Source organism: Mrakia frigida, assembly GCF_051309035.1.
Source record: "Mrakia frigida strain ATCC 22029 unplaced genomic scaffold BDY24scaffold_13, whole genome shotgun sequence".
Classification (NCBI taxonomy): Eukaryota; Fungi; Basidiomycota; class Tremellomycetes; order Cystofilobasidiales; family Mrakiaceae; genus Mrakia; species Mrakia frigida.
This window is the reverse complement of record NW_027481268.1, coordinates 594,037-621,061: the sequence shown is the minus strand read 5'-3', so window position 1 is coordinate 621,061 and position 27,025 is coordinate 594,037. Positions and strand designations below refer to the sequence as shown.

At 53.8% G+C, this 27,025-nt stretch overlaps 9 protein-coding genes and 1 non-coding gene across 10 annotated transcripts; 3 read left to right on the top strand and 7 right to left on the bottom strand.

Annotated features, from left to right (window-relative positions):
- Positions 1 to 380: 380 nt before the first annotated feature.
- Positions 381 to 1,944, top strand: BDY24DRAFT_434545 (uncharacterized protein; the record flags this gene model as incomplete). The annotated part of the gene is made up of 4 exons (XM_076644153.1): positions 381 to 822; positions 903 to 1,047; positions 1,768 to 1,852; positions 1,924 to 1,944. The coding sequence occupies exons 1-4, from the start codon at positions 441 to 443 to the stop codon at positions 1,942 to 1,944; spliced, it is 633 nt and encodes a 210-aa protein (XP_076497281.1). The 5' UTR covers positions 381 to 440.
- A 689-nt stretch (positions 1,945 to 2,633) lies between these two features.
- Positions 2,634 to 4,940, bottom strand: BDY24DRAFT_387681 (membrane transport protein-domain-containing protein). Its single transcript, XM_076640250.1, has 8 exons — positions 4,552 to 4,940; positions 4,329 to 4,419; positions 4,011 to 4,254; positions 3,906 to 3,935; positions 3,376 to 3,828; positions 3,124 to 3,274; positions 2,984 to 3,043; positions 2,634 to 2,889 (listed from the first exon to the last, which is right to left on the bottom strand). The coding sequence occupies exons 1-8, from the start codon at positions 4,678 to 4,680 to the stop codon at positions 2,728 to 2,730; spliced, it is 1,320 nt and encodes a 439-aa protein (XP_076497280.1). The 5' UTR covers positions 4,681 to 4,940; the 3' UTR covers positions 2,634 to 2,727.
- Positions 4,941 to 5,137: 197 nt separating this feature from the next.
- On the top strand, positions 5,138 to 7,444 carry BDY24DRAFT_387677 (DExH-box splicing factor binding site-domain-containing protein). Its single transcript, XM_076640249.1, has 4 exons — positions 5,138 to 5,495; positions 5,883 to 6,351; positions 6,482 to 6,772; positions 6,875 to 7,444. The coding sequence occupies exons 1-4, from the start codon at positions 5,182 to 5,184 to the stop codon at positions 7,346 to 7,348; spliced, it is 1,548 nt and encodes a 515-aa protein (XP_076497279.1). The 5' UTR covers positions 5,138 to 5,181; the 3' UTR covers positions 7,349 to 7,444.
- A 2,250-nt stretch (positions 7,445 to 9,694) lies between these two features.
- On the top strand, positions 9,695 to 9,767 carry BDY24DRAFT_t48. Its single transcript has one exon. It is a non-coding gene; the product is annotated as a tRNA-Arg (tRNA).
- Positions 9,768 to 11,324: 1,557 nt separating this feature from the next.
- BDY24DRAFT_387670 (uncharacterized protein) lies at positions 11,325 to 12,981 on the bottom strand. Its single transcript, XM_076640248.1, has 6 exons — positions 12,757 to 12,981; positions 12,535 to 12,682; positions 12,251 to 12,450; positions 12,009 to 12,158; positions 11,841 to 11,944; positions 11,325 to 11,708 (listed from the first exon to the last, which is right to left on the bottom strand). The coding sequence occupies exons 1-6, from the start codon at positions 12,768 to 12,770 to the stop codon at positions 11,359 to 11,361; spliced, it is 966 nt and encodes a 321-aa protein (XP_076497278.1). The 5' UTR covers positions 12,771 to 12,981; the 3' UTR covers positions 11,325 to 11,358.
- Positions 12,982 to 13,063: 82 nt separating this feature from the next.
- MXR1 (peptide-methionine-S-sulfoxide reductase) lies at positions 13,064 to 15,029 on the bottom strand. The gene is made up of 10 exons (XM_076640247.1): positions 14,725 to 15,029; positions 14,564 to 14,594; positions 14,458 to 14,474; positions 14,231 to 14,314; positions 14,114 to 14,131; positions 13,854 to 13,930; positions 13,696 to 13,756; positions 13,522 to 13,603; positions 13,368 to 13,437; positions 13,064 to 13,278 (listed from the first exon to the last, which is right to left on the bottom strand). The coding sequence occupies exons 1-10, from the start codon at positions 14,888 to 14,890 to the stop codon at positions 13,210 to 13,212; spliced, it is 675 nt and encodes a 224-aa protein (XP_076497277.1). The 5' UTR covers positions 14,891 to 15,029; the 3' UTR covers positions 13,064 to 13,209.
- Positions 15,030 to 15,560: 531 nt separating this feature from the next.
- On the bottom strand, positions 15,561 to 18,016 carry MRPL3 (mitochondrial 54S ribosomal protein mL44 MRPL3). Its single transcript, XM_076640246.1, has 6 exons — positions 17,871 to 18,016; positions 16,699 to 17,474; positions 16,500 to 16,580; positions 16,225 to 16,367; positions 15,986 to 16,103; positions 15,561 to 15,913 (listed from the first exon to the last, which is right to left on the bottom strand). The coding sequence occupies exons 1-6, from the start codon at positions 17,929 to 17,931 to the stop codon at positions 15,599 to 15,601; spliced, it is 1,494 nt and encodes a 497-aa protein (XP_076497276.1). The 5' UTR covers positions 17,932 to 18,016; the 3' UTR covers positions 15,561 to 15,598.
- A 14-nt stretch (positions 18,017 to 18,030) lies between these two features.
- On the bottom strand, positions 18,031 to 19,398 carry BDY24DRAFT_47412 (uncharacterized protein). Its single transcript, XM_076644937.1, has 10 exons — positions 19,257 to 19,398; positions 19,098 to 19,163; positions 18,954 to 18,999; positions 18,771 to 18,847; positions 18,672 to 18,697; positions 18,593 to 18,604; positions 18,499 to 18,525; positions 18,405 to 18,423; positions 18,221 to 18,329; positions 18,031 to 18,135 (listed from the first exon to the last, which is right to left on the bottom strand). Exons 1-10 carry the CDS (start codon positions 19,265 to 19,267, stop codon positions 18,130 to 18,132), a joined length of 399 nt encoding a protein of 132 aa, XP_076497275.1. The 5' UTR covers positions 19,268 to 19,398; the 3' UTR covers positions 18,031 to 18,129.
- BDY24DRAFT_47418 (Rab family GTPase) lies at positions 19,383 to 21,515 on the bottom strand. The gene is made up of 11 exons (XM_076644938.1): positions 21,320 to 21,515; positions 20,973 to 21,045; positions 20,837 to 20,847; positions 20,680 to 20,737; positions 20,587 to 20,606; positions 20,483 to 20,490; positions 20,392 to 20,406; positions 20,277 to 20,302; positions 20,162 to 20,204; positions 20,066 to 20,085; positions 19,383 to 19,983 (listed from the first exon to the last, which is right to left on the bottom strand). Exons 1-11 carry the CDS (start codon positions 21,354 to 21,356, stop codon positions 19,692 to 19,694), a joined length of 603 nt encoding a protein of 200 aa, XP_076497274.1. The 5' UTR covers positions 21,357 to 21,515; the 3' UTR covers positions 19,383 to 19,691.
- Positions 21,516 to 21,698: 183 nt separating this feature from the next.
- Positions 21,699 to 25,606, bottom strand: BDY24DRAFT_387636 (velvet factor-domain-containing protein). Its single transcript, XM_076640245.1, has 7 exons — positions 25,113 to 25,606; positions 24,967 to 25,040; positions 24,133 to 24,513; positions 23,768 to 24,045; positions 23,468 to 23,690; positions 22,406 to 23,392; positions 21,699 to 22,329 (listed from the first exon to the last, which is right to left on the bottom strand). The coding sequence occupies exons 1-7, from the start codon at positions 25,451 to 25,453 to the stop codon at positions 22,145 to 22,147; spliced, it is 2,469 nt and encodes an 822-aa protein (XP_076497273.1). The 5' UTR covers positions 25,454 to 25,606; the 3' UTR covers positions 21,699 to 22,144.
- Positions 25,607 to 27,025: the final 1,419 nt, after the last annotated feature.

Sequence of the window (27,025 nt, the reverse complement as noted above, 5' to 3'; positions counted from 1 at the left end):
TTTGGCTTTCTGAGTGTTATCTCTGCGTTTATTTTGAACGGTAGACAAAAAAAAAAAAAAAACGGGAAAGTGACGCCGACGAGACGCGAGCGGCGAGGACGACGGATTTCTGGAACTCAAACACGTTGACCCTTTCCGAGAGCTACACGAAGAAGAGATGTCAGGGATAAGGTTTGGCCTTCCAGAAGAAAGCTACCTTCAGGCATCGGTTCTGAACCCTTTCAAAGATCAGCTCAGGCAACGGGGACGCGAACGGGGTCTTCCTCCTATTTCTGATCCGTTCGCTTGACCTTGCTTCGTCAGTTCAGGCCCCAGGTTACTTTCTTCTTTAAACGTACTGAATAATGAATATCATGTGATTCGATTCAAAACAAAAGATCGCCTTTTTCGTTCTGTGCCTGACCCCTGTTTCCCTCCCAACCTTCACATTCTCCCTCGCCATGGCCGCTCCTCCTCTTCCTGTTGCTCTTATTACTGGTACCCCGTACACCAATCGATTCCAAACTCCCGATGTTGCCCCTTATCCTCCTAAACTCCCTCCTCACCTGAACGTTCAGCCGTTCATTCGACCCGCCAGCAACTACGGACCTTTGGACTTTCCCTCACCCCAACCTCTTCATCCCTCTCCCCAATATCATCTTCACCCTCCACTACCGGACCATGTTCCTTACCAACCTTCTCTCCCAATCCAAATATCCGTCAACCAGTTCCTTCTCGACTTCCAGCAGGTCGGCGGACCTCCTTTCCTCCCCGTTGTTTGGCCCGTCGATATCACTGGTCGACCTCCCACCGCCAGAGGAAGAGTGCACGCTGCTCCTCACCGTAAGCTCTTGCTGCTCTACCCTCCCTTTTATCAAGCGTCAAGTTCGAACCTACACTCGCGTTTTCCCTTTCCTTTGCAGAGCAAGTAGGAGACGTCGGTGTGCTCGTCTTCACTCCAATCGACACGGACGAGTTCGCCATCAACATCTTCAACCCCTTCACCGGAATCTTTCTCGGTTCGATCGCCTGTAGAAGCTCGGATCACGAGTTTCCTCAACCTCATGGGTGAGTGAGATCCGAACGGATGATGAAGAGGAGGAAGAGGAGGAGAGCAACCAGGCACGAAAATCAGAAGCTGACCCTCCTTCTGTCTTCAGCCCTGTAAGGGACTTTCTTCTCAACGCCGGCCGATATGAAAAGATTTTAAAATTAGGAACAGGACCCCCAACCCGAGGGGAGCGAACAGGGCTGGAGGGGAGGAAAGAGGGCTGATTTCAAGCGGAGAGAGACCAAGGGTGCCACTCTTTTCCCTGGGAGTCGAGAGACGTCACGTTTATCTGCTGACAACGATTTTGACTTTGCTGACCAGTAGGTCTTGCTGAGGCCAGACTCTGCACGAAATCAACCCTCCTTGCAGTCTCCTCTTCCTCTCGCTCTCCTGTTTCGTGAGAGAAACCCCTCCTCGTCGTCCCGTAGACTATACGGCTTGGTAAATTTGGCTACTCTGATGCTACTCAGAGTACATCCAGAAAGGCTCGTCTTCCAACTCTCTCTGGAGATTTCTCTCTCAGCGTGCACGAATTCAACCCTCCTCGATTCGACGCGTCTCGCGGGCTTCCAATCTCTCGAGCCCCCTCAGCCGCTCAAATTCCACAGACCCAGTCTCCAGCTCATTTTCAAAGAGCTATCCTGTCTCACTAAGATCTAGATTTGGCCCATCGATGCGGAAAAACAACCCTTTTGCACGAAATCAACCCTCTTGTCGTGCCCGCGTCCAATCGCCAGACAGATCCTTTGCCTGCTCAGCCTTACATCCGATTCGCGCTACTCAGAGTACATTCATCTGGCAGACATATCGCCCTTTCAGCCGGTCAGTAGGGAGAGGATAAGACGAGGACAAAGAGAAAGCGACGCGTCGTCCTCGCTTCAGCTCTCTCCCAGATCGCACAGATTTCACCGTGACCTCAGAATGCTCTAAATCGACTCCTTGTAAAATAGAAAGTTCCAAAAAACTCTTAATCGGTGATCTCAAAAAGCCTCTGCACGAATTCAACCCACTTTGCACGAATTCAACCGCCGCGTCGCGTTCAGATCTTCCTCCCTTCACAGTTGAAACCGCCCCCTTTTTTTTTTGTTCTGGTTTGAGCCAGTCGGCCGATATGAAAAGATTTCAAAATCAGAGACAGGACCCCCAACCCGAGGGAGGCGAAGAGAGCTGAGGGTGGAGAGAGATCGGAGGGAGGCGAGACGCTTCAACCTGGAAGGTACATGTAGAATCTCGCATCCCTTCCTGACTTCAACAGAAACTGAGAGTGTCTCGTCGTCTTTCTTTTTCTTTCAATCGGCTGGTGCGAAACGCCTAGGTTGACATCGAGCTCAGGGTCGTCGTAGAAACACTGCTGAGGGCGAGCCGATCGTCAAAGAGAAAGGCTCTTTGTCTCTGCTGGTTGCTGGTGAGGGCGAGAATGGAAGCCTCGGTGGCGATGGAAGGTTGATAACTCTTCGTACTTCTCCGGTACCTGGAGGATCGAGTGGTGTAATGAAGGATGGAAAGGAGAGCGATGGGCGAGTCGAGGCGCGTCGCTTCACTTCGAGTTGAATCGTTCGGTTGATCTCTTTCGCATCTCTTTCCTGTTGCTCTTCGTCTTCCGGGGCTGCTTCTATGAATTACCAGCTACTTCTAGATGTTCGCATATGCCGTTTTGAGATCTACAGTATCTAGAATCGACGCTCGACCGATCCGTTTCAGAGGCTCTCCCCAACCCCGCTCCTCGCAACAGCCCACAGCGTTCCGCTCACTGCAAACGAGATGGCAGGAGTGACTCCGTAGCTGAGAGTAATTATCCGAGCGATTTGACCTTCAGCTTCCTCTGGAAGCTCGGCGAGAACGGCGACGGCTGCGAGGGTCTGGAGGGAGAGTGGGAGCGAGAAGAGTTCAGCTTGTGAGATTGAGAGAGTCTCAAATGAGAAGGAGATCAACTGATGTGAAAGTATAACGTACCAAAGCTGGAGGACCGACTGGGGAAAGGCAGAGGACAAAGTCTAGCATCGGGTCGTTGTCCTTTGAACGGCGACGAGAGATGAGGGGAGACGTCGTCAGAATCGAGCAGAGCCGCAGCTGAAAAATGTCGAAAGGCTCACCAGCAGCCCAGGAATTCCAGTACGGATCGCGTAGATCAGCGAGATAGACAGAACCGGCATGACAGCGAACCTCCAAGCGAAGAGGGTGGCGAGAACCTTCGGGCGAACTGGCGAGGACGGTTTCGAGTAGATTAGGCAGCCGAGGGTGAAGCTGTTCCGAGAAAGTAGTGGGCGTTCAGGCTCGGGTTCGAAACGAGGAAGTTGAAACGCGACGCCGGTTGAGGTAGGGAGGGAGAGGGGGGAACGACTCACATTTGGAACGCAGAAAACAATCCTCCCAGCTTGAACAGCGACTGAGTAATCGGATCCACCCATCCTCCCCATCCCCTCTCGAATACCACTCTTCTCACCGGCCCTATCACACCGAACACCATCGCCAAAATACCGCCCTGGAGAGGAGGGTTGATCGCTCCCCTCAACCAACGAATCGTCCGAGCCGAGCGAGACGAGGAGTGTGAAAGGGAGATAGGTGCTGGAAAGAGAACTAGGGGTGCATATTCCTGTTCTCTCTCCGAGTCGTCGGATTCCGAGGAGGAGCGAGGGGTCAGGGAGGAGGATGGAGGGAGGTTGGTTGAGGAAGAAGCGGACGGTTTCGGTTGACCTGGGAGGGTGAGGAGGGACTGGCTCGAAGAGGAAGGGGTTTGAGAAAGGGAGTATGGTGATGGGAGGGGAGAAGAGTTCATGAGGTAGGGCCCGAGGGCGAACCTGCGAGAGGAAGGGAAGGAGGGAGCGACGCGTGAGCTGACGACACGAGAGAGGAGGAACGACGCGTCTGAATGTACCGAGCGAGGTTTCCGACCAGAGCGTTGATTCTGGGTCACCGAAAAGAGTGAAGGGGCTCAGTCTCTGGTAGATGTAGAGGAAGAACTGAGAGAGACGAGGCTCACAAGATGTAGACGCGACCGCGCTTGAGCAATTCCGCTAGCACCTCTCCCTTCGCCGTCCTCACGAGCGAGTCCAAGCAGCCCGTCCTTCCCAAGCTCTCCAAAAGGAGCAGAGGAAGGGAGGTGACGTTGTTGAACACGAAGAGCGGGACCATGTGCTCTGGGATGAATTTTGTCCGTCGGAGGAAGAGAGCGAAGGCGAGGCTGATGAGTTGGAAGAGGATCGAGAGGGGAATGATGAGGCCGTCTGAACAAGGCAAAGGGAAAGAAGTGTGAGCGTCTCAACAGGATGATATGTAGTCGAAAAAAGACAGATCTCACAGGCTTTGAGGTTCTGTATCGTCGCCGAGGGACCGATCTCGGAGAAGAGGAGGCAGGGTAAGAAGATGGAAGTACCGAGCTTGACGACGTTCTGTGTGAATTGAAAGCAGGATCGAGGCACGATCAGCTCCCTATTATCGAAATCAGGTATTTCTACGAGCAGGCTTGAGACCTCTGTCCAGAGAGTAGCACGGAAATCCAGAGAGAAGGAAGCTGAGCTCACGCTTTCTCCGTCCTTCGAGATGATGCCATGCTTCCGAGCCAGCCAGCCGTACAAGACGATGAGCAGAACCGAGATGGTAGATTGGGCTGCTGAGGTTGTGGTCGCAAGGAAAGAAGAGGTCGTAGGCATGCTGAGAGTCGAAGAGGAGACGGCCGAAAAGAAGGAAGGAGGGAGGAGATTGACGTTGAGCTCTCTCTCTCTTGAAGCCTGACCTGCGTCGATAGAAGCGAAGAATCGGTCAGAGCCACTCAAGATGATATCAAAGAAGGTCTAGACCGACTATAGGAGCAGCTTTCGGAGCCTGAAGGTGAAGGAGGGAAGAGAAGAGAAGGTCGCGGTTGGTGTGAGCTCGGGCGACGAGACCCAAATACCGCTTCAATAACTTCAACAACAGAGGGAGAACTGAAGCGCCGGAAGAAAGCTAGTGGCCTTTTCCTTCGAGATCTACGAAACTCCTCATATATCTACAAGACCGATGAAATTCACCAACTTGAAAAATCCCTGTTGAAGCAGAAGGGCGTCGTCAAGGGCGAGCTCCTGCTCTCCTTCCTTCGTTCGCGACACTTGCTCTTCAATGATCTCCTCAACTTCCACCACCCCTCTTCCTTCTTTTGCGTGGCGAACAGAGCGATGGCCTCCTCTTCTTCCCAACCTCCGGCAGGACTCTCGTTCAGGATCCAGAACCCTACTCCCTCTCCAGTCTCGTCGGCTCCAGCTTCTCCAGCCGAGTCGACCTCTGGAGCTTCCTCCCCTCGAGCTCCAGCGTTCAAGGTCCCTCACAAGCCAGTTCGACCAAGTCCACTCGCAGCCGCTCAGAGAAAGTCGGGAGGAGGATTTGTCAAGCACGAGGAGGACGATAGCAGTGACGAGGAGTCAAAGAGGATGGGAGGGAACGGAGAGGAGGAGGAGGAGGTTGGGTGGGATCTGGATTCGAAGGGCAAGGGGTGAGTTTCTCTTCGGTTTGGACGAGTCTTTCAGCAGTAGCTCTGTCGGGTGAGCCAACGAGGCGCCTGCCTGTAGTAGTTGGAATCTGATCCAGGACGGGAAAGGCAGGGACGCTCAGGACGTCGAGGAGGAAGGAGTCGGAGAGGTCACCAACTTCTCTGTGCTCCTTCTTCGCACTCTCTGCATCAACTGAAGCTCTCGCGAGAAGCGTAAGCGTCAGACGGTACATCCGTCCGAGTCTCTGTGTGCCCTCGGAGCAATCCCGAGGCTGAGGCTGCTTCGCGACTCCGAGCTCCCCTCCTTCTCCCTCCCTCTCACCACCTTCCTGACTCTCTCCTCTCCTCTTCCAACTACTGACGCCCTTCCCTCTCTCTCCTCTTCAATAGAACGTACGTCACCAAGAAGGGATCTCCACCACCCTTCGTTATCGCTCCCCTCGCCAACAAAGACTGGCGAAACTCCTCTCGTTCAACCAAAGCTCAAACCACTCCCTACCTTCCTTTAGGAGCTCAGCAATCCCAATCCACTGAACCCATCGTCACCATCGAGGTCAACACCGGTGGAGGAGGAGGTCGAGGAGGGCTGATTCGTTCCGTCAAGACTGAGGAAGGCGAGGTTTCATCTTCGACAGCTCCCAAGCAGGAGGACGCAGAGGAGGGAGGAGAGACCGTTCCCAAGAAGGAGGAGACGCTGGACGAGAGGGCTATGAGAGCCTTGCTTGCTGGTGCAAACGGAGAGGATAGTGATGGAGACGGTGGGGATATCGAGGCTATTCAGTCGATGGAGAACAAGAGGCAGATGCCTATCTCGGAGGAGGAAGCGTTCAGGAGAGACGTCGATTCGAGACCTGACGAGGTACGTCCTGCTTCTCTTTCCTTGAGCTCGTTGTCCTTTCCAAGAAACCTTACTCCTGCTTCCGTCGAACCTTTTCTTGTCCTGTGCTGGTGCTGACTCGTGTTCGTCTCGTTTTCCCTCGTACCTACAGTCCAACGCGTCTGATTACGCTCGAGTTCCCGTCGCCAACTTCGGACTCGCTCTCCTCAAGGGAATGGGATGGAAGGAAGGTCAAGCAGCTTCGAAACATCGAAAAGGACTCGAACAAGCCTACGTTCCCAAAGCCAGACCGGCTCTGTTAGGAATCGGAGCGACGGAACGAGCGGTACCTGAGCTGGGAAAGGGAGAGAAGGCCAAACCCAAGTGGAAGGTCAAGGAGGAGGCGAAGAAATACGTGCCTATCATGAAGGTGGATAGGAATGGTGGTGGAAGTGGTTCTGGAGTGAGTGCCTCTCCTTCTTCATGTAATGGTCTTTGGCGCGAGGAAGGAAGAGAAGGAACGCGCTTCAAACTGACGCGTTTTTGTCTTCCCTCGTTCACTCAGACACCAACCGCTCTCTCCCGACCTGGAACTCCCTCTTCCTCCTCAACTCCCAACCGACGAACCTCTCGCTCAGCCTCTCCACCTCGACGACGACGAGAAGACGACCGTGAACCCTCCTCTTCCTCCTCCTCTCGACGCGACGAGCGAGAACCCTCCTCTTCCTCCTCCCGCTACCGAGAGCGAGACGACCGCGAGTCCTCGTCCTCTTCTCGACGGGACCGTGACGACAGAGACAGGAGAGATAGGGATAGCCGACCAAGGGAACGATCTCGTTCGAGGGAGAGGGAGAGGGAGGATAGGGATCGAAGGAGGAGGAGGGACGAGGAGAGTGGTGGAGGGAGGAGTAGTAGTAGGAGGGAGGAGGAGACGGAGGACGAGAGGAGGGAAAGGAAGAGGAGGGAGAAGGAGAGAGACGGAGGCGGGGAGAGGGATAGAGATCGGGAGAGGAGGAGGGACGATGAGAGGAGGAGATGAACGCAGGGCTTCGATACTCGAAACGATCAGTTCGGTAGATTTTGATGACCTTCTATGTACTGTAATCCGTTAAGCGAGGGAGCAACGGAGGAGTAACATTTGCTTTGCTGTGATCCGAACTTCTCGAAGCGTTTGAGTTGAGCTCATCTCAAGCTGCCCGCCTTCCAAGCCCTCCTTCTTCTCTCCTCCGAACGACAACAACCCACTCCCCATCCCGCTACAGAAACTTAACGCCGATTTAGCGAACGGCTGAGTCAGATCGCCGTCAGCTTAAAGAATCAAGGAGCTGGAGCTCGACGAGAAAGGGAAGAACCTCAGCCAGGCAGAGAAGGACATACTCCCGCCTCCCTCCCTCAACCTCAACTCCTCAAACCTCGCTCCCGCCCACTACGACGGATCCATGACCAAAGGAATCCTCGACGCTCGAGCAAACACCCTACTCGGATCCCCTACCCCGATGGGTTCGTTCGCTTCTCAAGCTCGGACGAAAGAGCAGAGGAGAGGAAGTTGGGGAGGGACGGATGGGAAGATAGAGTGAAGGAGACGACGGACTTGTTGGAGAAGAAGCAAGGAGATGTATACGCTCGAGGGTTTGGGAGGTCTCCGGCTTACGGATCGATCTTCGTCGTGGGAGGCGACGAGAACGTTCTTGTGCGTTGGGTGGGAAGCGATGGAGAGTCTGTTCATTGTTGGGTTGGCAAACCATCGGAAAGGATCTCTCGTCTCTCGCTCCAGAACGTACGGCCCGATCACATCATATTCATTATTCAGTACGTTTAAAGAAGAAAGTAACCTGGGGCCTGAACTGACGAAGCAAGGTCAAGCGAACGGATCAGAAATAGGAGGAAGACCCCGTTCGCGTCCCCGTTGCCTGAGCTGATCTTTGAAAGGGTTCAGAACCGATGCCTGAAGGTAGCTTTCTTCTGGAAGGCCAAACCTTATCCCTGACATCTCTTCTTCGTGTAGCTCTCGGAAAGGGTCAACGTGTTTGAGTTCCAGAAATCCGTCGTCCTCGCCGCTCGCGTCTCGTCGGCGTCACTTTCCCGTTTTTTTTTTTTTTTTGTCTACCGTTCAAAATAAACGCAGAGATAACACTCAGAAAGCCAAAAAGCATACTACAGGGAACCGTATACAGTCAATCCAGCACAGTGAGAGATGCGATTCTGCTCGAAATGGCCCCAAATCGCACGAGATCTCGACGCGTTGTGCTCGACGCGTTGTGCTCGACGCGTTCAGCTCGACGCATTTTGCTCGTCTTGGCCTCGCTGTTTTTCAGACCGAAAAGCAAAAAAACATCGTTCTATTGGTTGGTAGCCTGAAGAAACAGAGCGCTGATTCAAGTGTACAGCGAGGAAAAACTACGAAAACCTACCTGCCCAATCGAAGTCCCCTCCCTCCCCCTCCCCTCCCTCAAAAACTCCACAATGGCTTAACGAAAAACCTGCTCGCCGTCAGGAAAGAAGACCAACATGGTCAGCTCTCGATCTATAAACTCGACGAAGGCATGAAGGAGAGAGGAGAAGCTTCAACTCACGAAAACCAACCCAAACCCACACGCTCCGACCAAGTCCCCTCCCCCTCGGAATCTCAACGATCGCTCGACGAAAGACCTTCTCGCCATCAAGAATGAAGATCAGCACAGTCAGTATTCGACCGATGAGCTCGAAGAAGGCATCGAGGCAACCGGAAAAGCTTGAACTCACGAAAACCATCCCACAGGAGCAGACTTCAACCGAGAGCCCTCCCTCCCTCCTCTCCCCACCCGAGCTTGAAGATACGGCCTGCTTGCGATCAGGGAGGAAGTGCAAGATAATAAGTGCTCGATTGGGGAGTTCGAAAGAGGGGTCGATGGAAAAGGACAAGCCCCAGCTCACCAAGACAAGACAAGACCGAACGGCCATCCTCCCTCCCTCTCTCCTTTCGCCGCCCAAACTTGACCCAGAACTCGATACACAACCTACTCGCTGTCGAGAAAGAAGACCAGCGTAGTCAGCTCTCGATCGACAACCTGACGAAGGCAGCGAGGAGAAAGGAAAAGCTTGGACTCACGAAAAGCATCCAAGCGAACAGACCTCGAGGAAGGATGAGCCCTCCCTCCCTCCCCCTCTCCCAGTTCTCACTCCGATCCCGAGACTCTAAGCTCCCAAAAAGGGACATCCGAGAACCAAGGGGCTAGAAAGCTGCATGGTGTAAGAGTCGATAGTCAGCAGGGACACTCCGACGAGAGGAGAGGCACGTAGATCGACGGAGGACGAACGTGAGGTCGCGAACTCTGCCTCCCCTCCGGCCCTGTTCGCTCTCCTCGGGTTGGGGGTCCTGTTCCTAATTTTAAAATCTTTTCATATCGGCCGGCTGGCTCAATCGGTAGAGTACCTGACTTCTAATCAGGCGGTTGTGGGTTCGATTCCCACGTTGGTCTAACAGAATACTTTTTTTGTTGTTGTCGTGCAACCAATCATTTTTGCTTCTCACCCGGGTTATAGGGACGCCGAGATCGGTCTCTCCTCCTCGCACTACTGAAGACGGAGAAACGATGAAAGAGCAGACTAGCGATCAACCTGCGTTTTCTCTAGGGAGATAGACAACACTGTCCGCCGAGGAACGTAGAAGGCGAGCGTTTTCTTTCCGCGGCCTGAACTCGAGTCGGAGCGAAGAATCTAGTGTGTTAGGCAGTGGGACCATCGCTTTCGCGTTTTCACCTTGCTTTCCTTTTCCCGTTTCCTGAACAATCCTTCGGCCTGACCTTTCTTCTTCTTGTGATTGTATCGATTCGGAAGAGCTCTGTTATTGTTAGCCGGGCTCTCCTTTTCTCTGAAGGAGGGAAACCACGTCCCAAAGCAGAAGATGAAACGTCGTTCGTCCTTCGCTCCCACTCAGCAGCCAGACCCTCTCGCTTCTCGCCTCCTGCTTAAAATCAACGAGAATAAGGAGGCTTTACTCTTAATCACCTCCTCGTTTATTCCCCAGAAGCAGGGAAAGAAAGACCGCTCGCGGCTGAAGACGGGATTTCGGCGACGCGTCGTTTCGAAGCTCGAGACATTGATCAGCGTGCCGTCGGAGAATAAGTATCCCCGGTCGAGATGCGATGAGCTGATCCGAGATGCACGGACGGCATCGGAGAAAATCAGCCTGCTCTTTTAGTTTGGGACTTCAAGACGAGACGCGACGACGCAACGACGGGCGAGGGGGGGGGGGAAAGCGAACATCTGAACAGACGGACGTGTCTGTAAACTCTCAAATACATCCTCCTCTCGACGCACGAGGTCATCCGAAGTCGGCTTCAGCTTTCAAGAAAGAAGGAAGGGGGGAGCGACCTCGGCTCCGCGAAGCAAACTTCAGCCCGTCGCTTCTCACGCTGACCGCCGAAGCCGACCTTCCAGTCAGCTCGCCAAAAATTCAGCTTCTCTACCTTCCCCCCCAACCACCACTCTCATCCCAGAAGAGGATCTCTACGAACGATGATCCTTGACCACCCTCTCACTCGCTCTTCCACTCTCCCTCCCTCTACAAAAGATCCCTCTCGTCCGGTTCGACTTCCTCCGCGTCGTCAAGCCCAGGAGGTGGAGGGAGGTTGGTTACGCTACCAGAGGTAGAGGAGAACGGAGATCAATTGTTCGGAAAGTTTCATAGGAACAGTACGGAGAAGATGAAGATCGTGACGGAAGGTCTGCTGTTTCCGACGGAGGAGAGGAGAAGGAAGTCGGGTTGATGGGAGGAAGGAGGAAGAGGGGGTTCTTTTTGACGATTCTGAATGACTTTCCGTGTGAATTTACGAGTCCGAGTGGAGAAGAGAGAAGAGAAAATACGAAAGGATCACCTTGAAAATCAGAGAGCGAGAAAGCAGAATGGGAGAGTCGGAATGGAGAGCACGAGGCTGAAGCTCGCCGCCTTTCTTCGTCTCGAAAGATTTCCTCACAGCTTTTCAATCTACAGAGAAGAATGAGCTTGAGACCATGTTCATTCAAGTCAACCTAACCATCGAAAAGAGACTCCCCAACCACATCCGTTCGTCACTTCCCCTCCCCCGTCACGTCGCTCAACCCGAACTCAATCTCAACCTTCTCCCTTCCCTCCTCCAAAAACTCCTCCACCCTCCTCGGTTTCCACTCCGGCCAGAGCCCATTCTTCAGATCCTCATCCCTCTCCGCAGATCTCAACCCTCCCAGGTCCCACGAAACCTTCAAGAAAGCCATGAAGTCTCCCTCCTCCTCGAAGCGTTTGAGAGCGGTTTCGTGCGACTCGTGGACGACTTTGACGGAGGGGTTTTGAGCGATGAGGATCCGGGAGAGGTTGAGAAAGCAGGCCTTGGATCCTTCGATGGGAAGGGTGGAGAGGGTGGTGAGGAGGGAGGGATCGAGATCTGCAGGATGAGGAGGGACGCCGACGCGACGCGACGGGAGATGGAAGAGGGAGCGGAGAGGTTTAGCGATACACTTCGAAGGACGAGGGAAAACAGTACTGGGAGAGAGAGAAGGAAGACAGGTACACTCACGAGTAAGAACATGAGCAACAAACTCAGCGAGATCAGGTCGAGAAGTGAACGAGATGTCCGTCTTGCCCTCGCCGATGATTACGATCTCGTTCTTGTCGCTGACGCTTATCGAAAGAGAGGAAACTGATCAGCTAGCGTTTTTGGACACCACAGAAGACTAGGACTCACCACAAACTCCCCGAGATCCAATCGGCGAAATGGCCACACGAAACTCTCAGCACTGAAACTCCAACCTCCTTGATGTCCTGAGCGAGCTTGATCCTCGAGTAGATGGGAGAATCCTCCGGCACGTTCGGAGGGAGGCAAGGTCCGAACTCGCTGTAAAGGCGTCGGTCGACCAAGCAGAGAAAGGAGAGAATCAGCCACCCAGCACGGTCGACGCGTCGACGATTGGGCCGAAATCAACTCACCTGGGAACGAACAGCTTGACTCCAGCCTCCTTAGCAGCTTGAGCAAGGGGAATTTGAGCAGCGAAACCTCCTCCCGCGAGACCTGAGATCACGACGTCGACTCCAGAGAGGGCTGAAGCGAGCGAGGAGGGAGAGTCGTAGTCGACTTCGACGATGGGGATTCCGAGAGCGGCGAGTTCATGGACGGCGGGAGATTCGATCTGTGGAAACGAAGGTAGAGGTGAGGGTCAGTTGAGAGCCGACGTGGGTATGAAGGAAGGGAAGAAACTGAAGAAGGGACCCACCGAGCTCGCTCGAGTGAGCATCTTCACCTCGACGCCTTCCTTCCTCAAGGCCTTAGCAAAGAAAAGACCGATCCCTCCTCCGATGGGACCTTTGGAGAGTCCACCTGCGACGGCGAAGAGTTTGAAGTTGGCGGAGGTGGAGGACATGCTGTAGAATGGGAAAAGAGGAGGAGTGAGTCGGAAGTCGTGGTTGAAGGAAGACTCGTTCTTCCCTCTTCCTACCTCCTTTTCTGCATACCCACTACGGCCTACCCGAAGCCGAAGCTCGATCCATATCCAGGTTATAGAGTCGGTCGAACCGCGGGGACTCGGAAGGAATGAAAGGACAAGACGCGTCGCGGCTCTCGACCGTTCCGTTCGACCGAAGGAGAGGGGGAAGACAAGTGAGCTCAAAGTTTTGAGACAGAATCAGACGAGCTGTCAGAGGTACTCACACACCCTCAGTTCTCGCCCCAGCTCTTCTTCTCCTGTGTGCTGGTCGTCCTCTCAATCGCTCTCCCCTCTCCTTCTTTCCCGTCAAGCTCAAGAAAGGGTGCTTAAAAAAATCGCGTCAGATGACAATACAGTAGGTAGAGAAAAGCTAAAGATAAAAAGGTGGTCTGGGTAGCTCAGACGAAGCAGAAAGCTAGGGGCGAGGCGAGGAAGGGTGAGGTGAGATGGATGTTGGCTCTGGATCTACCAGTAAAGCTTGTGGGTGGGGCAGGTGTATCCATCGGGGTTGACGTCGAGGTAAAGTTGGTGGTACTGTGTACGTTCGAAAGCGAAAAGCAAGAGGAGAGACGGTCAGACACGAGACGAAGACGCGACGACGGACGGAGAGAAGATGGACTCACAGCCTCAGCGTCGTACCAAGTTCCAGCCTTCTCGATCTGAGTCACGATCTTCTTGCCCTTGGGAGTGAAACTGTTCGAAAAAAAAAAAAAAAACGAGAAAAGAGTCAGCTTGAGTCGACGACGCGTTGAGAAGAGGAGGAAGACGTGAACGCACTACTTCTCCTGGACCTCATCTCGGACCTGCTGAGCGATAGCGTACTGCTCAGGCGTCGTGGTGAAGATGGCGGATCGGTACTCTGCGAAAAAGGAAACGGTCGAAAGAGTGAGCTCGTGCGACAGACAGGACGAAGAACGACGAGGCACCAGGTCGAGGGAAGGAAGGACGAACGAGTTCCCTTATCGGGACCTTGAGCGTCGACGGAGGTTGGGTCGTGGGTTCGGAAGAAGAACTGGCGAAGGGTAGAAACGAAGGCAAGAAGGTCAGACTGAGCTTCCTAGTCGAAGAAAGGAGAACGAAGAGCTCGAGGGAAGGGAACGTCGACGAACCTCAGTGAGCTCTCCGTAACCGACAGTAGATGCGTCGAACTGGACTTTCACAGCCTCAGCATGCCCAGTCTGTCCAGCTGTATGTAGATGGAAGACGCGAAGGTGGAAGGAAAGAGGGGGGCAGGGAGAGAAGAAGAGAAAGCAAGGAGGTGAATCGGTCAGCTTAGACTTCAAAACGCGGCGTCTCTCTCGACCCATAGACAGCAAAATCGGAAGGGAACGAGGATTGCCGAAGGAGAGCGAGGAAGAAGGGGACGAACAGCAAACTTGTCGATAGTCTGCCGAGCCAGAGGAAGGGCATGAAACAACATGGTCAGACGAATCGAGGACGACCAAAGGAAGGGCTGAAAGGAGATCGCCGAGGAGGTTCTGCTCACTAGGATCGGTGCTTGTGGCTTTTCCTCCAGTGTAACCAGAGACGGCCTTGAAGGACGGGAGCTTTCCAAAGTGGGAGGTGAACTCTGTAGGAGGGAAAAAGGGAAGACGACGTGGAAGGGAAGAAGACGTTAGGATCGGGAAGGGGAGCGAAGGGGAGGGAGGACGCTTCTCAGAACCTCGTTCGAGAGCGCTCTGAGAGGTATAGACAAAGGAGATGTATACCCCCCGTGTTCGGTACCCCAGCTTTTGTAGAGGAAGAGAGAGAAGGAGAGAGAAGAAAGAAAAGAAAAATCAGCAGAAGGAGGCTGGAGGGAAGGAGGAAGCGAGCTCACAAGCAGCCTCCAGCGAAGATTCCCTCCTGAATGAAGCCCACAAAGGTCAGCTCTCTCTCCTTCCTTCAAGGCTTCCACAAACTTACTTGAACTGAAAATCGGGAAGAAGAACAAGAGTCAGCTCATGTAGATCTAGCGGTAAGAAAAGATGAAGGACTCACGAGCAGAAACGGGCGAGAGGTTCTCTCTCGACTGAATCGAAGTCGGGACGGTGGGAGGAGGGATGTTCTTGATTCGAGCCATGTTGCACGTAGGGGAAGAAGAGAAGTTTTGCGAGAGGGGAAGCGAGAAGAGAGCGGTTCGAAGAGAGACGAACTTGTTGAGCATGCACTAGCAGGGGGTGGTGGGTGGTGGTGAAGGGGAGATGGGTTGGGAGGGTGAGGGAGGGAGGGTGGAGGTTTGGAGGAGACGAGCGAGCTTGTCAGCCGTCGTCGATCCATCCGCCCCTTCGATTTCGGAGGTTTTATCGTTCCATGGCGTTTCTGGGTAAGGGAAGAAAATCTTCATCGATCAACGGAGAACAAGATCGTGAAGGTCGACTGTTAATTTTTGCTATGTTATGGGTGGTTCGGACGAGGAGAGAAGAGCTCGTCCGACCAAACCGATCCTTCCTTCCTTGACCCTCGTTCGATTAAAACCCTCAAATAGACATTCGACGAGCTCAACCTCTCAGGCTCTGATACCTAGAAGATCAAATCTTGAGTCCCTTACGTTCCTCTGGGTGTTCTTGGAAGCAGCATCCAAGCCTTCTAGATCGAGAAAACGAGCAAAAATCGCGAGCTCTTCCCTAGTCTCCCTTCGACGACCAGGACCTCCCCTCTCTTCTCTTGGAGTTGGGCACAATCTGCTCCTCCCGAAGCTCTTGAAAGATTCACAGATGCCTCCCTACCAGTATATTGTTTTTCGAATCGCAGAAGTAGGTCGTTGAGGTGGGAAAGAAACTTGAAACCGTTCGAGACGAGGACGCGTCTCTCTTTCTTACCGCACCTCCCAACGTGCTCCAAAACACTCATCAAGACCCAAATAATCTACTCCCTAGGACCTCTCCATCTCCATCAATCTCTCCTGCTCCCCTCCTCTCCCTCTCTCCCCCGTCCAACTCTGTTTCGTCTCCACTCCCCTCTTCGCCTCTCCCTCCCCCAACTGCGGATCCTGCCACGACTCCGGTGCCCTCCCCGAACTGTGCCTCATCGACTCGGACTCCCCCACCTGCGGAGCGAGGGACCTGTACTTGGCTTCGGTGGGGAGGAGAGCGGGGGAGGAGAGCGGGAACGGCGGGAGGGTGGCGATGGAGAGGACGGGGTGAGGGGAGGAGGCGAGGTAGAGCGTTTGGAGGGAGGACGTCGCTGCCTGGAGGGGTGCAGAGAGAGAGTTAGTTCGGGGAAGGAAAGGGCGAAGGAAAGAGGAGAGGGAAGAACGAACTCGGTGCGAAGCCATGGCCAAACTCTTTCCGAAGCCTTCTCCGAGCTTGATGTCGTCCGAGAAGTATCCTACAACGTAGTAAGGGCTGGCGGTGTGTCGGCCGGATTCCTTGAGGAGTCTACGAACGTGAAGGAAAGGAAACGAAGAACGAGATCAGCTCCTCCGCTCATCTCTCTTGTTCTCTCTCTCTCTCTTCGACCAGCGAGAGGTCGAAATAAAGAAGGAAAGATCGGACTCACCGAGCCACAGGCAAGCTCATCCCGTACCTGAACACCGAGCTCTTGAGCACGTCGAACGGTTGCTCGAACTTGAGGAGAGCGGGAAGGTCGATCTGTCGAGAGATAAAGTGTCCGTTGATGAACGCTGCGGCGGCGGGGAGACCCTGATGAGGACGAAAAGACGCGGAAAGAAGTCGGGAAAAGAAAGAGGTCAGCGAGAGGAGAAAAGAAACGGAAGGAAAAGGCACGGAAGAGGAGAGAACGAGAACGAGCGGGAACGGGAAACGAAAACGTACCTTCTCCTGGTAGATGAGCCCGATGACGGCTCGAACGGCAGAGACGATGGCGTCGGTTTCGTAGGTCGAGGTGACGAAGGTCTGTGAAAAGCGAGGATAGGAGAGAAACGAAGAAGAAAAGGAGGGAAAAGAAACAAAAAAAGTCAGGTTCGAAGCGTCGACCTCCTCTCCTCTCCCTCCCTCCCACCCGCGCACTCACCTCCATCTGAGCATAAACCGCTCCCCCCTTCCTCCCTTTAATGCTGTTCTCCTTCGTAGTCATCTTGACCGTCCGATGCTTCTGATTCGTGACCTCGACCTCCCTCTGCTCCTGCCACTTCTTGTACCTCACGGCCACCCCTCCTTTGATCATCTCCCTACGCCTCACTCCCTTCGCAAACGCCTTCCCACTCGCCAACGCCAGTCCGACCTCACTCCCGACGCTCTCCATCGCGTCCCTGTTGGTGAGAGCGGTCATGAGCAGCTTGAGCGCCTTGGTGGGCAGGTTGGGATACTTTTTGCCGTAGTACTCCGAGGTCACGAATCCCAAGATGGATCTTCCGACTTCCGAGAGGAGGAGGTTGTTCTTCTTTGGGTCGACCTCGTAGGAAGGATGAGTGATCGCTTGGAGGAGGAGGTCGGCTGTCTTGTCGTCGTTGGCGAGGTTGAGTCGACTGAGGATGACGGCTAGCGATTGAGGCGTAGGAGGAAGGTCGTCCAGGAATTTGGCGAGTTGGAGTTCGGGTACTCGGGTTGAGGAGTCGATGGCTGCTTGAGGGATGGAAGGGAGAGGGAACAGAGGAGAAGGGATGTAGGGTTCTCGTAGTTTCAGCGGAGGCGTGGGTTGTTCCGTCGGAGGGAGGAAGGCGGAGGAGGAAGGGAGGAGAGGCCGGGAGAGGATCGAGGAGACTTCCTGTTGACGAAGTTCTTGGTTCACCGAAGGTGGGACGGCGCGGAGGGAAGCGAGCGTGCAAGGCGTGGTAGAGAAGGAACGAGCTGAGGGAAGAAGGGAAGGAGGAGGAAAGGTCAGCTTGATTCGTTTTCGGAAGATCAGAGCTTCAACGTGAGTTTCTACTGAAAGAGCTCAAAAGAAACGCATAGGCCTCTAGCGGTAGACTCTCCTATCCCTATCATACAGCTCGAACCAACTCTACATCCCTCCTTCTCCTCGAGGAATCGAGCTCGAGTGACCTCGTCCCTTCCCTTCCTTCCTTCAACCTCTTCATCGTCGTCCCTTTGCTCCCTCCCTGCTGCCCTCTGATCCCTTCTCCCACTCTACATAACCCCTTCACGCTGCCTCCGCGCCATCCCCGAAGAACGTCCGCGTTCCAGCACATTTTGCCAGCACACACGATCTCCCTGCATCGAAAAAAGGCAAGAGCTCAAACTGACCTCCTTCTCCTCCTGCTTTCAGCACTCGTAGAAGAGGCGTAGATGAAGATCGACTAGCCATGGCTGCTCCGAGATGAATGTTCCTCCTGAGGGTGGGTTGTCGAAGGACGGAGGGGAAGGAAGGAGGAGGAGGAAGGGAAGGAAGGCAGGGAAGGAGTTGAAGGTCAACTTCGAGGAGCTCGAAAAGAGTGGGTCTGCTTCCCTTTTCTTTCTTCTCTTCTTCCTCGAGTCAAATCATCCTCAACCTCTTTGAACGGAGCTAGGACTGAGTATCAACAAAGAATCAGAAGAGCCACGTCAACGAAAAAAAAATCGTGAAACGTCGAGCTTTAGCCCTTTCAATTGTTGACCTTTCTCTCGTCAAGCCCGTCCTTTCTCCCTGAGGGGAGCTTCTCGGTGGACGTCGGGAAAACGATCTCGTCGACGGCGTCGGTTCCATCGAAGAGTCGAGAGGTTTCTCTGGAGAGTTCGAAAAGGAAGAGGAGGTCGTCAGCGAAGAAGAAGAGAGACGCGGAGGGGAGGGAAAGAACGAACTCCAAAGTAAGGTTCTTGGCTACAAAAAGTGGTAAAGGAATACGTGGTCAGATAGCATACCTTGGACTTCAACCGGGGGATGCAGAAAACTTACTCTCGATGACGAACTTCCAGACGAAGACTGGGAAAGAACGAGAGGGAGAGTCAGACGCGACGCGCGACGGGGAGAGACAGACATCACGACTCACAACTCTCGAAGACTGATGCGAATGAATACAAGCAGGTCAGCAAAGGTAGGAAGAAAGAGGGAGAGAGTTTCAGGCTCACTGAGCCATCCGAGGTAGACGAGATAGCTGGAAGAGCGAGAGGAGATGTCAGGCTTCATCGTTTCTGCTCTCACAGCACGTACGCTTCATATCTACTCACTACTTCCACCCAATTCCGTCCAGAGCCTGTGTATTCACGTATTGATTGAAGATCAACGAGCAAGAGACAAAGAAGTTCTGTAGAAGGAGGAGGGAGAGGCGAAGGTCAGTCTCAGTCTCGATTTTGAATCTTCCCCTGGTTTGGAGGGAAAGACGCCAAGTGTGGAAAGATCGGAAGGCTAACCATCAAAGCCAAGACCTTAGCTCGCATGGCGAAAGGCGTAATCTCGCTGAAAGAATCAAAGGGAAAAGAAGAAAGAAGATCAGCTCTCGTTTTCGACGGACGCGTCCCTTCCTTTCCTTGAGGCGCGACGACGACGACTCACACAGTGTAGGCGACAAGCAGAGGACTGTAGGCGATATCGTAGAAGAAGTAGTAGACAAAGATGAAGGCCTGGTAAAAATTTAAGATCGTTGAAAGGTCAGGACCGCTGAGTCGCGTCGTGCGTTCCTTTCCGCGCTTCGTTTGGCTGGAAAGTATGTCGACCTTGTGTTCATGATAGAGAGACGTCCGAGAGTGAGTGCGAGATATAGACCGAGGCGAAAAAGAAAGAAAAAAAGATAGCGAGAAAGAGTACACAAAAAGGAGAAGGACGTGAAGGGACGGAGAGAGGAAAAAGCGAGGGAGAAGGAGAGCACCAAGGAAGAGAGCAAGTATTAAACGTGAAGAGCTTGAGGTAGGGAAACATATTGAGAAAACGAGGGAAGGACGGAAGAGATCGTGAGGGGATGAGGCGAAAAGAGAGGGAGGGAGGGAGGCTTTAGCAAGCACATCCAGCAGCTCCCTCCTTTCCTCCAGCCCCACTCTGCAGATCAACTCCTCCAGCGGCAGCTCGAGTCTGTCCGGCCAAGCCTGCTTTGGGAGCTGGGGCGGGGAGGTTCTTGGCTGTGAAAAAAGGGAGAGAAGGGAAAGGGGAGACGGTTAGCTTTCGACGCGTTTCGATCTCGACCTCGTTCGTTTCGTCCTCTTCCTCACCGACGACCAACACGACCTCCGCACGAAGCCAAGAAAATAAACCAAGGACTCACCCAACTCGATAAACAACTCGCTCACTCCCTTCCCACTCTTCGCCGACGCCTCAGCGAACAGCAGACCTTCCTCCTTCGCATAAGCCTCAGCCAGCTCCCGAGGGACCTGTCGTTGCGCCTCCATGTCCGACTTGTTTCCACAGAGAAGAATGACGAGGGAGGGATCCGCTTGACGACGAAGATCACTGGTGAGCGGGGAAGGAGGAGGAGAAGAAGGTCAGACGAGGTTGAGAGAAGAAGAGCAAAGAGACACGAGTGTAGACGAACCGAATCCAGCTCTTGGCTTTCTGTAATGTGTGAAGGAGAAGAGAAAGAGTCAGGGAAGAATTCGAAAGGGTGTGGGCTCGGGGAAGGAGGGCGAACCTCGAAGGAAGCCTCCGGCGGGGAGGTGATGTCGTAAACGACGCTGAAGGAAGGAGAACAACAACCATCAGCGTGAGTCCTTCGTCGAAACGCCGAGGTGATACAGGAGACTCACAGAGAGGCAGTAGCGTTTCGGTAGTACTGTCAGAAACGAAGGGAGGAGCAAAGCGGAAGGTGAGCTCGAGCTCAGAGAAGGCGGAGGAGGAAGCGAGCTCGAAGGTGGGACGAACGATAGGAGCTAGCGACTGAGGATCGAAAGAATCAAGAAGGCTATAGTCAGCCTAAGATGAAGGAAAGGTAAGGAAGATATGATCTACGAACCTTGTATCCTGAAGACGGAGAAAGGAGAGGGAACGAAAGTCAGCTCTCAGCTCTCTCGAACGACCAAGCTCAACGTCGACGAGAGGCCCCCAAAGAGAACTCACTCTCTTGTCCAGCCGTATCCCTGAGAATCCAACAAGCTCCTAGTCAGCATCCGCACTCGTCGCAGCACGAGAAGAAGGATCAAAAGAGCTCACCAAATCTCAAACTTGATGGTCTTATCGTCCAGAGGAACCGTCTGAGTGAGGAAGGCAGCTGACGGTCCCCAGTCAATCGAGAAGCGACGATAACAGTCAGCGAACGAGCCCTCCCTCTCTGCAACCCTACTACGACCAGCATCTCAGATAGACTCACCTCCAATCGTACTGAAGGAGAACACGAGCAAGAACGGAGCGAAACGAGCGTCAACCCTTCCGACCTCGGAACTCTCTCTCTCCCTTCCTTCGGCTGTGTCCTCCCAAACGAACAGGACCGACGATGCGAAACTCACCTCTCTCTGAAATCACTGAACTCGTCCCTGACGAACCGAAGCACGAGACTTGATTTCCCTACGGCGGATTCTCCTGAGGAAACGAAGAGAGAGAGAGAGGGGGAGAGAAGGTCAAAGGGAGGGAGGGAGGGGGTCAGTACGTTCTGTTGTCGACCCTTTGGGAGTGAGCTGGATCTATACGCCTAGAAAACCAAGCTCAGAAGAAGCAAGAAGGAGGAGAAGAAGAAGAAGAAGCTGAAGCTCGAAACAAATCGAAGGGGGAGCGAGCGAGGTCGATGTCCCCTTCCCCTCGTGCTTGTCCTCCCTCCTTCCTTCTTCCCTGAGAGAGGCGCAAGCTGGTTATTCACCTAAGAGGACGAGCTTGGCTGATTGAGTGTGAGACATGGGGTGGGGAGGGAAGCGAAAGATGTGGCAGAGGGGTGGTGTGGTGGGTGGAGGGAGGAAGGCAACCCGAAGGTGAGCTGCCGTTCGAGCTCGAGGGTTGGTGACGAAACTGAGGGGGAGGGCAATGTTTTTGTATTTTCTTTCGGCAGAGAAGGCTCGTATAGTGGGTGTAGATTATATTAATAGGATTGAAAGGGAGTACAATAAGAGGGAGTTTCTGGATTCCAAGCTGGAGGCGGAGAGACGAGGAACGCTCTCGAGTCGTCTCGCCTCATCTCGTCCGTTCCAACCTTCGAAGATCTTTCAGTCGAGAGAGATTGTAGATTTGCAGCAAACGAGGCGATAAGCCTACTGTGGACTGTCTCAAGCAGCGAGATTGTTCTTTTCGAGCGAAATCGCGACGCGAGAAAGCATGGTACATCGACGAACGGATCAGGATCGAAGATCAAAAACAGAGAAATCGACAGAGAGATGTGAGAGAGCTAAGATGGTAGCAGCGGAGGGAGGATGGGTTGTAGTACGAAGAAAAGAGGGAAAAAGGCAGGGGGTCGTTAATCGAGGAAAGAGGGAATAAAGTGCGTACGTTGCAAGATGGGGCAAAAGGGCGAAAGCATGAGGTCGTGAAGGGCAGAAAGAGAAGGTGAACGGAACAGAGACAGAGATAGGAGCCTACGTAGACAAAAGGAAAGATACAAGACGGCAAAAGAAACCAAAGACGGAAAGAGAGAAACGAAACGCGTCCGGATCGAAACTGAACGAACTCCCTCGGGAGTTGACGAGCCTTACTGCTACATCCCCGAGCTCGCACCGTATCCTTCCTCCTCCATCTCCTCCGCCTCGTGCTCCAGCGATCCCTCACCCTCGTAGACTCCAATGCTTCGTCCGAGAGGCTCCTTCCAAGTCACGCCGCCGAGATGACTGCCCGACGTTCCGACGGTTCCTCCTCCTCGAGGGAAGTACTGGTGTTGAGGTTCTGGAGAAGAGAGGAGAGAAAGAGGTCAGCGACGAGACCTGAAGAAAGAGAACGAGCAAGAGAAGGGAGGACGAACGACTGGGGTAAGGGAAGGGATACTCAGGACGAGCCGAACCAGGAAGGGCACCGTCGTCTCGAGCGAGGTTGGGTCGATGGGAGTAGCCGTGAGCGTCGAGTCCTCCTCTCGTTGAGAGATGAGCCTTCTTGGGTCGAGAGGCCATCGATGAGGCGGAGGTTGGGTGATGGGACTGCTGAGGAGAAGGGTAGGGGAAGGTCGAGTCGTATCGAAGCGAGGAGGGTTGGGAGAGGTGTTGTTGAGCTCGAGCGGAGGAGCTATCTCCGGTCGGGAAGGTGGTGGAGCTTGTGGAAGGAGTGGAGGAAGATGCCGAGCTTTGGGAGAGGGCAGGGAGAGTGATTGGGACCTGGCCGTTCGAAGCTGGCGGAGCTGAAGGAGGAGAAGGGTGATGAAGGTAGCCGGCGTGATGAGGATGAGAAGACGCGCGATGGGTAGGGGGATGGGTCGAAGGAAGACTCGGGGAGTGAAGTCCGCCTAGACGGGAAGGATGGGGAAGCGAGTTCGGCCCTCCTGACACGTAGTTGCTTCTCCAATGCGACTCGGGCGACGACGGTCGAGGTCCGTACGATGGGTGATCTCGTCCTGAGCCTGAGAAGTAATGGCTCGGTGCTGGAGGGTAGTTGTCTCTTCCGTCCGACGAGTAGGCTCCCGATGGTTGGTAGTATCCTGCTGAACCGTTTCCTGCTGAACCGTTTCCTGGGGTGGAGAGGGGAGATTCGGAGGGAGGAGCAGCGACGAGATGAGGTGGAGGAGCTTGCCAAGGAGTGAGAGGATGAGGAGGTCGATTGGGATGTGGTGGAGGTAGAGTGAAGTGGGAAGAACCAGAGGAGGTGGAGGACGAGGCGAGGGAGAAAGCGGAAAGGTCGCCGATGGAAGAGAGGTGCTGTCGAGGAGCTGATGAGGATCCGGAGTAGGGAGGAAGATCGGGGAAGGGAACGTTAGGGAGAGGAGCCAGGACTGATGGTATGGGAGGTGGTAGTTGAAGGTCTGATGTGTAGAGGAAAGAAAGGAAACGGACGTCAGATCAACGAGCAAGACGCTCTTCGCCGAGAAACAACTCACCTCGCCGCGAATCTCTCGATCCTGGCCGTGAAGGATCCTCGTCGATCACTCTCAACTCCCTCCCATCTGAGTACCCCGAAGGAACCGACGAGGACGACGTAGGCGTCGCTCGTTTGGTCTTTCCGATATTGGCGACGGTACTGCCAGCTCGAAGCTTGATCTTGAGACCTTGATGAGCGAAGTGTCGAGTGAGAGGAGTCGACTCCTTCATCCCAGTGAACCTCTGAATTACGAAGAAGAAAAGATAGAAAGGTCAGACGATCGGAACGCGTGTGGAGCGACGCGTCGGAGTGGACGAACCTTCGGCGAGTAAACTTCGAACTTGTCGGTGAGAACGCTGGCCATCTTGACGACTTGAGCTCTGTTAGATCCAAAGAGATAAACGGAAGAAGAAGACATCAGAGGTGTAGACATCCAACAGCGTGTTCTCGTCCCTTTCCAAGGGAGAAAGTGAAGCGCCGTCGTTGAAAGGAGGAATGAAAGCTGAACCGACCCTATCGTCTCGTACAGCGTCATCTTCAACCTGAACACTCCTGGAACTCGAACCGAGAGCTTTGAGAAGACGCAGAAGCTGCTGACTGTGAGGGTCAAGAAAGAGATCGATTTGGAAGCGATCAGAGTTCGTCCTTGCGAGGAGAGCCGAAGAGAAGAAAAGCGAGACTCACAGGCTCCATTTAGATCCTTCAACTTCTCAGGCGTCAACACGACCTCCCCGGCAGTAGCCTCTCCTCCAGCAGGCGTCTTGACGACCTCGTACTGATCCAAATCCACCTCTCCGGTCTGACTTGGAAGAGGACGAGCTGATCCTGACGACATTCCCTGAGCGTAGTAGTCTCCGTTCGCTCCGTTGTGTGGTGAAGGGTACCAGTTGCTGTTCCCATTCGAATCCCATCGTTGGGAAGGTGGGGAAGGAGGTTGAACGGTAGGATTGGCAGCGACGAGGGTGGCTCGAAGGAAGAGGGAGGTGCACTCGAGGAACTCGGTAGGGTCGGTTTCCGAGGTACGGATCTCGATGATGGGTGGAGGATCTATGGGACGACGGTCGGCTGTAGAAGAAGAAGAGAGAGGAAAAGGATCAGTTTCAGTTTTTGGTAGGCAAGATAAGATTGGAGGTTTCGTGATGTTTCGAAGGAAAGGAGAGGAAGGTTGGGTGTGCTGCTGCCTTCCCTCCTTTTCTCTCCTCCCCTTCTTGATCGGCTCGAGCTCCAGATCCCTGTACCAACCGACTTTCGAGCTCGTCCCAGTAAAGGTTCGGAACCAGATCCAACTCCAACGTCGAAGCCTACCGACGAGGAAGAATTTAGAAGGTCGAAAAGGAAGGAAGCAAAGAGCGCGATCGGTTCGCTTCACACACCTTCCGACCTCTCTTCCTCGCCCAGAGGAGAAGAGCAGAGGTCGCTCGTGTCGGGAGTGACCCAAGCCGACGACTTTTCTCTCCTAGATTCCTCGAGACCAAACAAAGTTTGAGATGAAAGGAAAGGAGGAACGAAGGACTCAACTGGTTACGTTCTCCTCCTTGAACGAACAGAGTCTCGCTCGAGCGGGATCTTGACGAACGACGAGCTGGTACCGTCTTCAAGGAAGCGAGCATGTGAGACTAAGATCAGCTACCAGATTCTACAGGTTGCTGATGGAGAGAGCGTACCTTCCGAATCCCATTTTGTCTCTCTCGAGCTGACCGACCCAGATGCCATCGTCCAACGACTCGAGAGGAGGGATGGGTCTCGCTCCCTTCTGAAGATCTTGAAGTCGAGATTTCCCTGCTGCAGGAACCTTCCTCTTTGCCTTCTTGGCCGATCCTGAACCTGAAGAGGATGTCGAAGAAGATGGGAGCGGGTAGGATGCGTACGGAGGGAAGGGAGGAAGGGAGGAGGAGGAGGAGGAGGAGGAAGGAAGCTCGACGGCGGAGGACGAGGACGAGCTGCAAGGAAGAAGGTGATCTCCCTCGTAGGGACGAGATCTCTTGGTGGGTGGGTCCATCTCCATCCGAGGATGGGTGTGAAAGAGATGAAAAAAGGGGGAAGGGAGTTTTTTTTGGAGAGAAGGAGAGAAGGAGAGAGTTGGACGTTAGACGTCACCTGGATTCCAGAGTGGAGGAAGGCAAAAGCTCAAGCTCAGAAAGGAAGGACCGGCTTTCGGTGCCCAAGGGCGTGAGTGATCGTAAGAATATCGACATCACCTGCTGCGTGCTTCATACAAGCAGAGTCTGTCTTTCTCCACACGAAAAAGTAGAGGCGTTCAAGATGCCTTCCTTCCTCCCTTGTTCGCGTCCCTCCCTCGGTTCATTCATTAGCCTCTCTCCGGGAGGAAAGAAGGCTCAAGAAACGTTGAGCTGATCACGATTGAGGCTGAGGAAGAGACAGCCGGTTTCCATGCAGATCTGCGACTGCTTGGACGCTCAATCCAAGGGACAACAAAGAGAGGAAACAGAGGGGGACGAGATCTGAAGACGATCCTTCACCAAACAGAAAAACGGAACACCTGTTCTCTTCCCCTACTAAATTCTTCCTTGATTCAAGAGGGGGCGCTGTCTCGGTCACAAGTTGTGGCTGGTAGAGGCTGAACCCACTCAGGGTTCCGGAGGAGAGGCGGAGAGAGCAAAGCAACAAGGTTTGCAAACGCTTCTTCTTTCAACGCGTCTCCTCGCGATTGGAACCTCGCCCAGGTCAACGAGACCGGCAGCAATCGAATCCTCAGAGTCGTATCTGAGCGTCGGGAAGTTCTGGAAGATCCAGGAGGAAGCCTGGAGGTGGGAAGGGACAAGAGAGATCGCGTCGCGTTTTCTCAGTTCTCGCTTTCTCCGCTCGGGGGTTCCAGCAGACGACAGCGAGACATCACTTTATCGAGGTTTTCTTCACCCGCTAATCCAGAGCCACGGGAAAAATAAGCTGCAAACTAATGCGGAAGCTGATGTTGATGCGTCGGTCTTTTCTCTGCTGGTAAATTAGCTGTTGTGCCTGTTTGACCCTTTCGTCCCAGGCCTCCTTCAATCACCGTCGCTCAAACCTGCTCATGCAGGCTCAGAAGAGAGCGGAGATGTTTAAACTTCGAATTTTGCTTCTAGATCTCTTCCCTTGCCCAGGTGGTATAGGGAAGCAAATGCGAAACCGCGGCAGGAGGAGGAAAAGATCGGGGACGGCACGACGACGACGGCTCGTCTTTGTTCTTCCCTTCGATGGTGCTATGAATGATCTCTGGCTGAGTCGAGCTAGCGAGCGGTCAAACAGCTTTCTAATTTCTTCTGCGAGAAGAAGCAAACGCCATCGCGAACTCGGGAAGCGAACAGATGGATGGTCTTGACAACCAAACGACGCGTCGTCGTCGACGAGCCCCCATCTTCCTCCTTCACGCTTTGCTTCCGGCTTCATTTTGAATGTCAATTCTCTTGCAGGACGATCTTGAAGATCCAACTCTATCTACTCTCAACTTCCTGCGAGTTCACCTTTGAATGCCGGAGAGCTCCCTCGAACGCTTTCGCCCAAGATCCATTCGAAAGTCTCTTCCTCCTCCAGCTTGTCCCATCTTCCCTCCATCTCCCAACACTCAAGACACACCTCC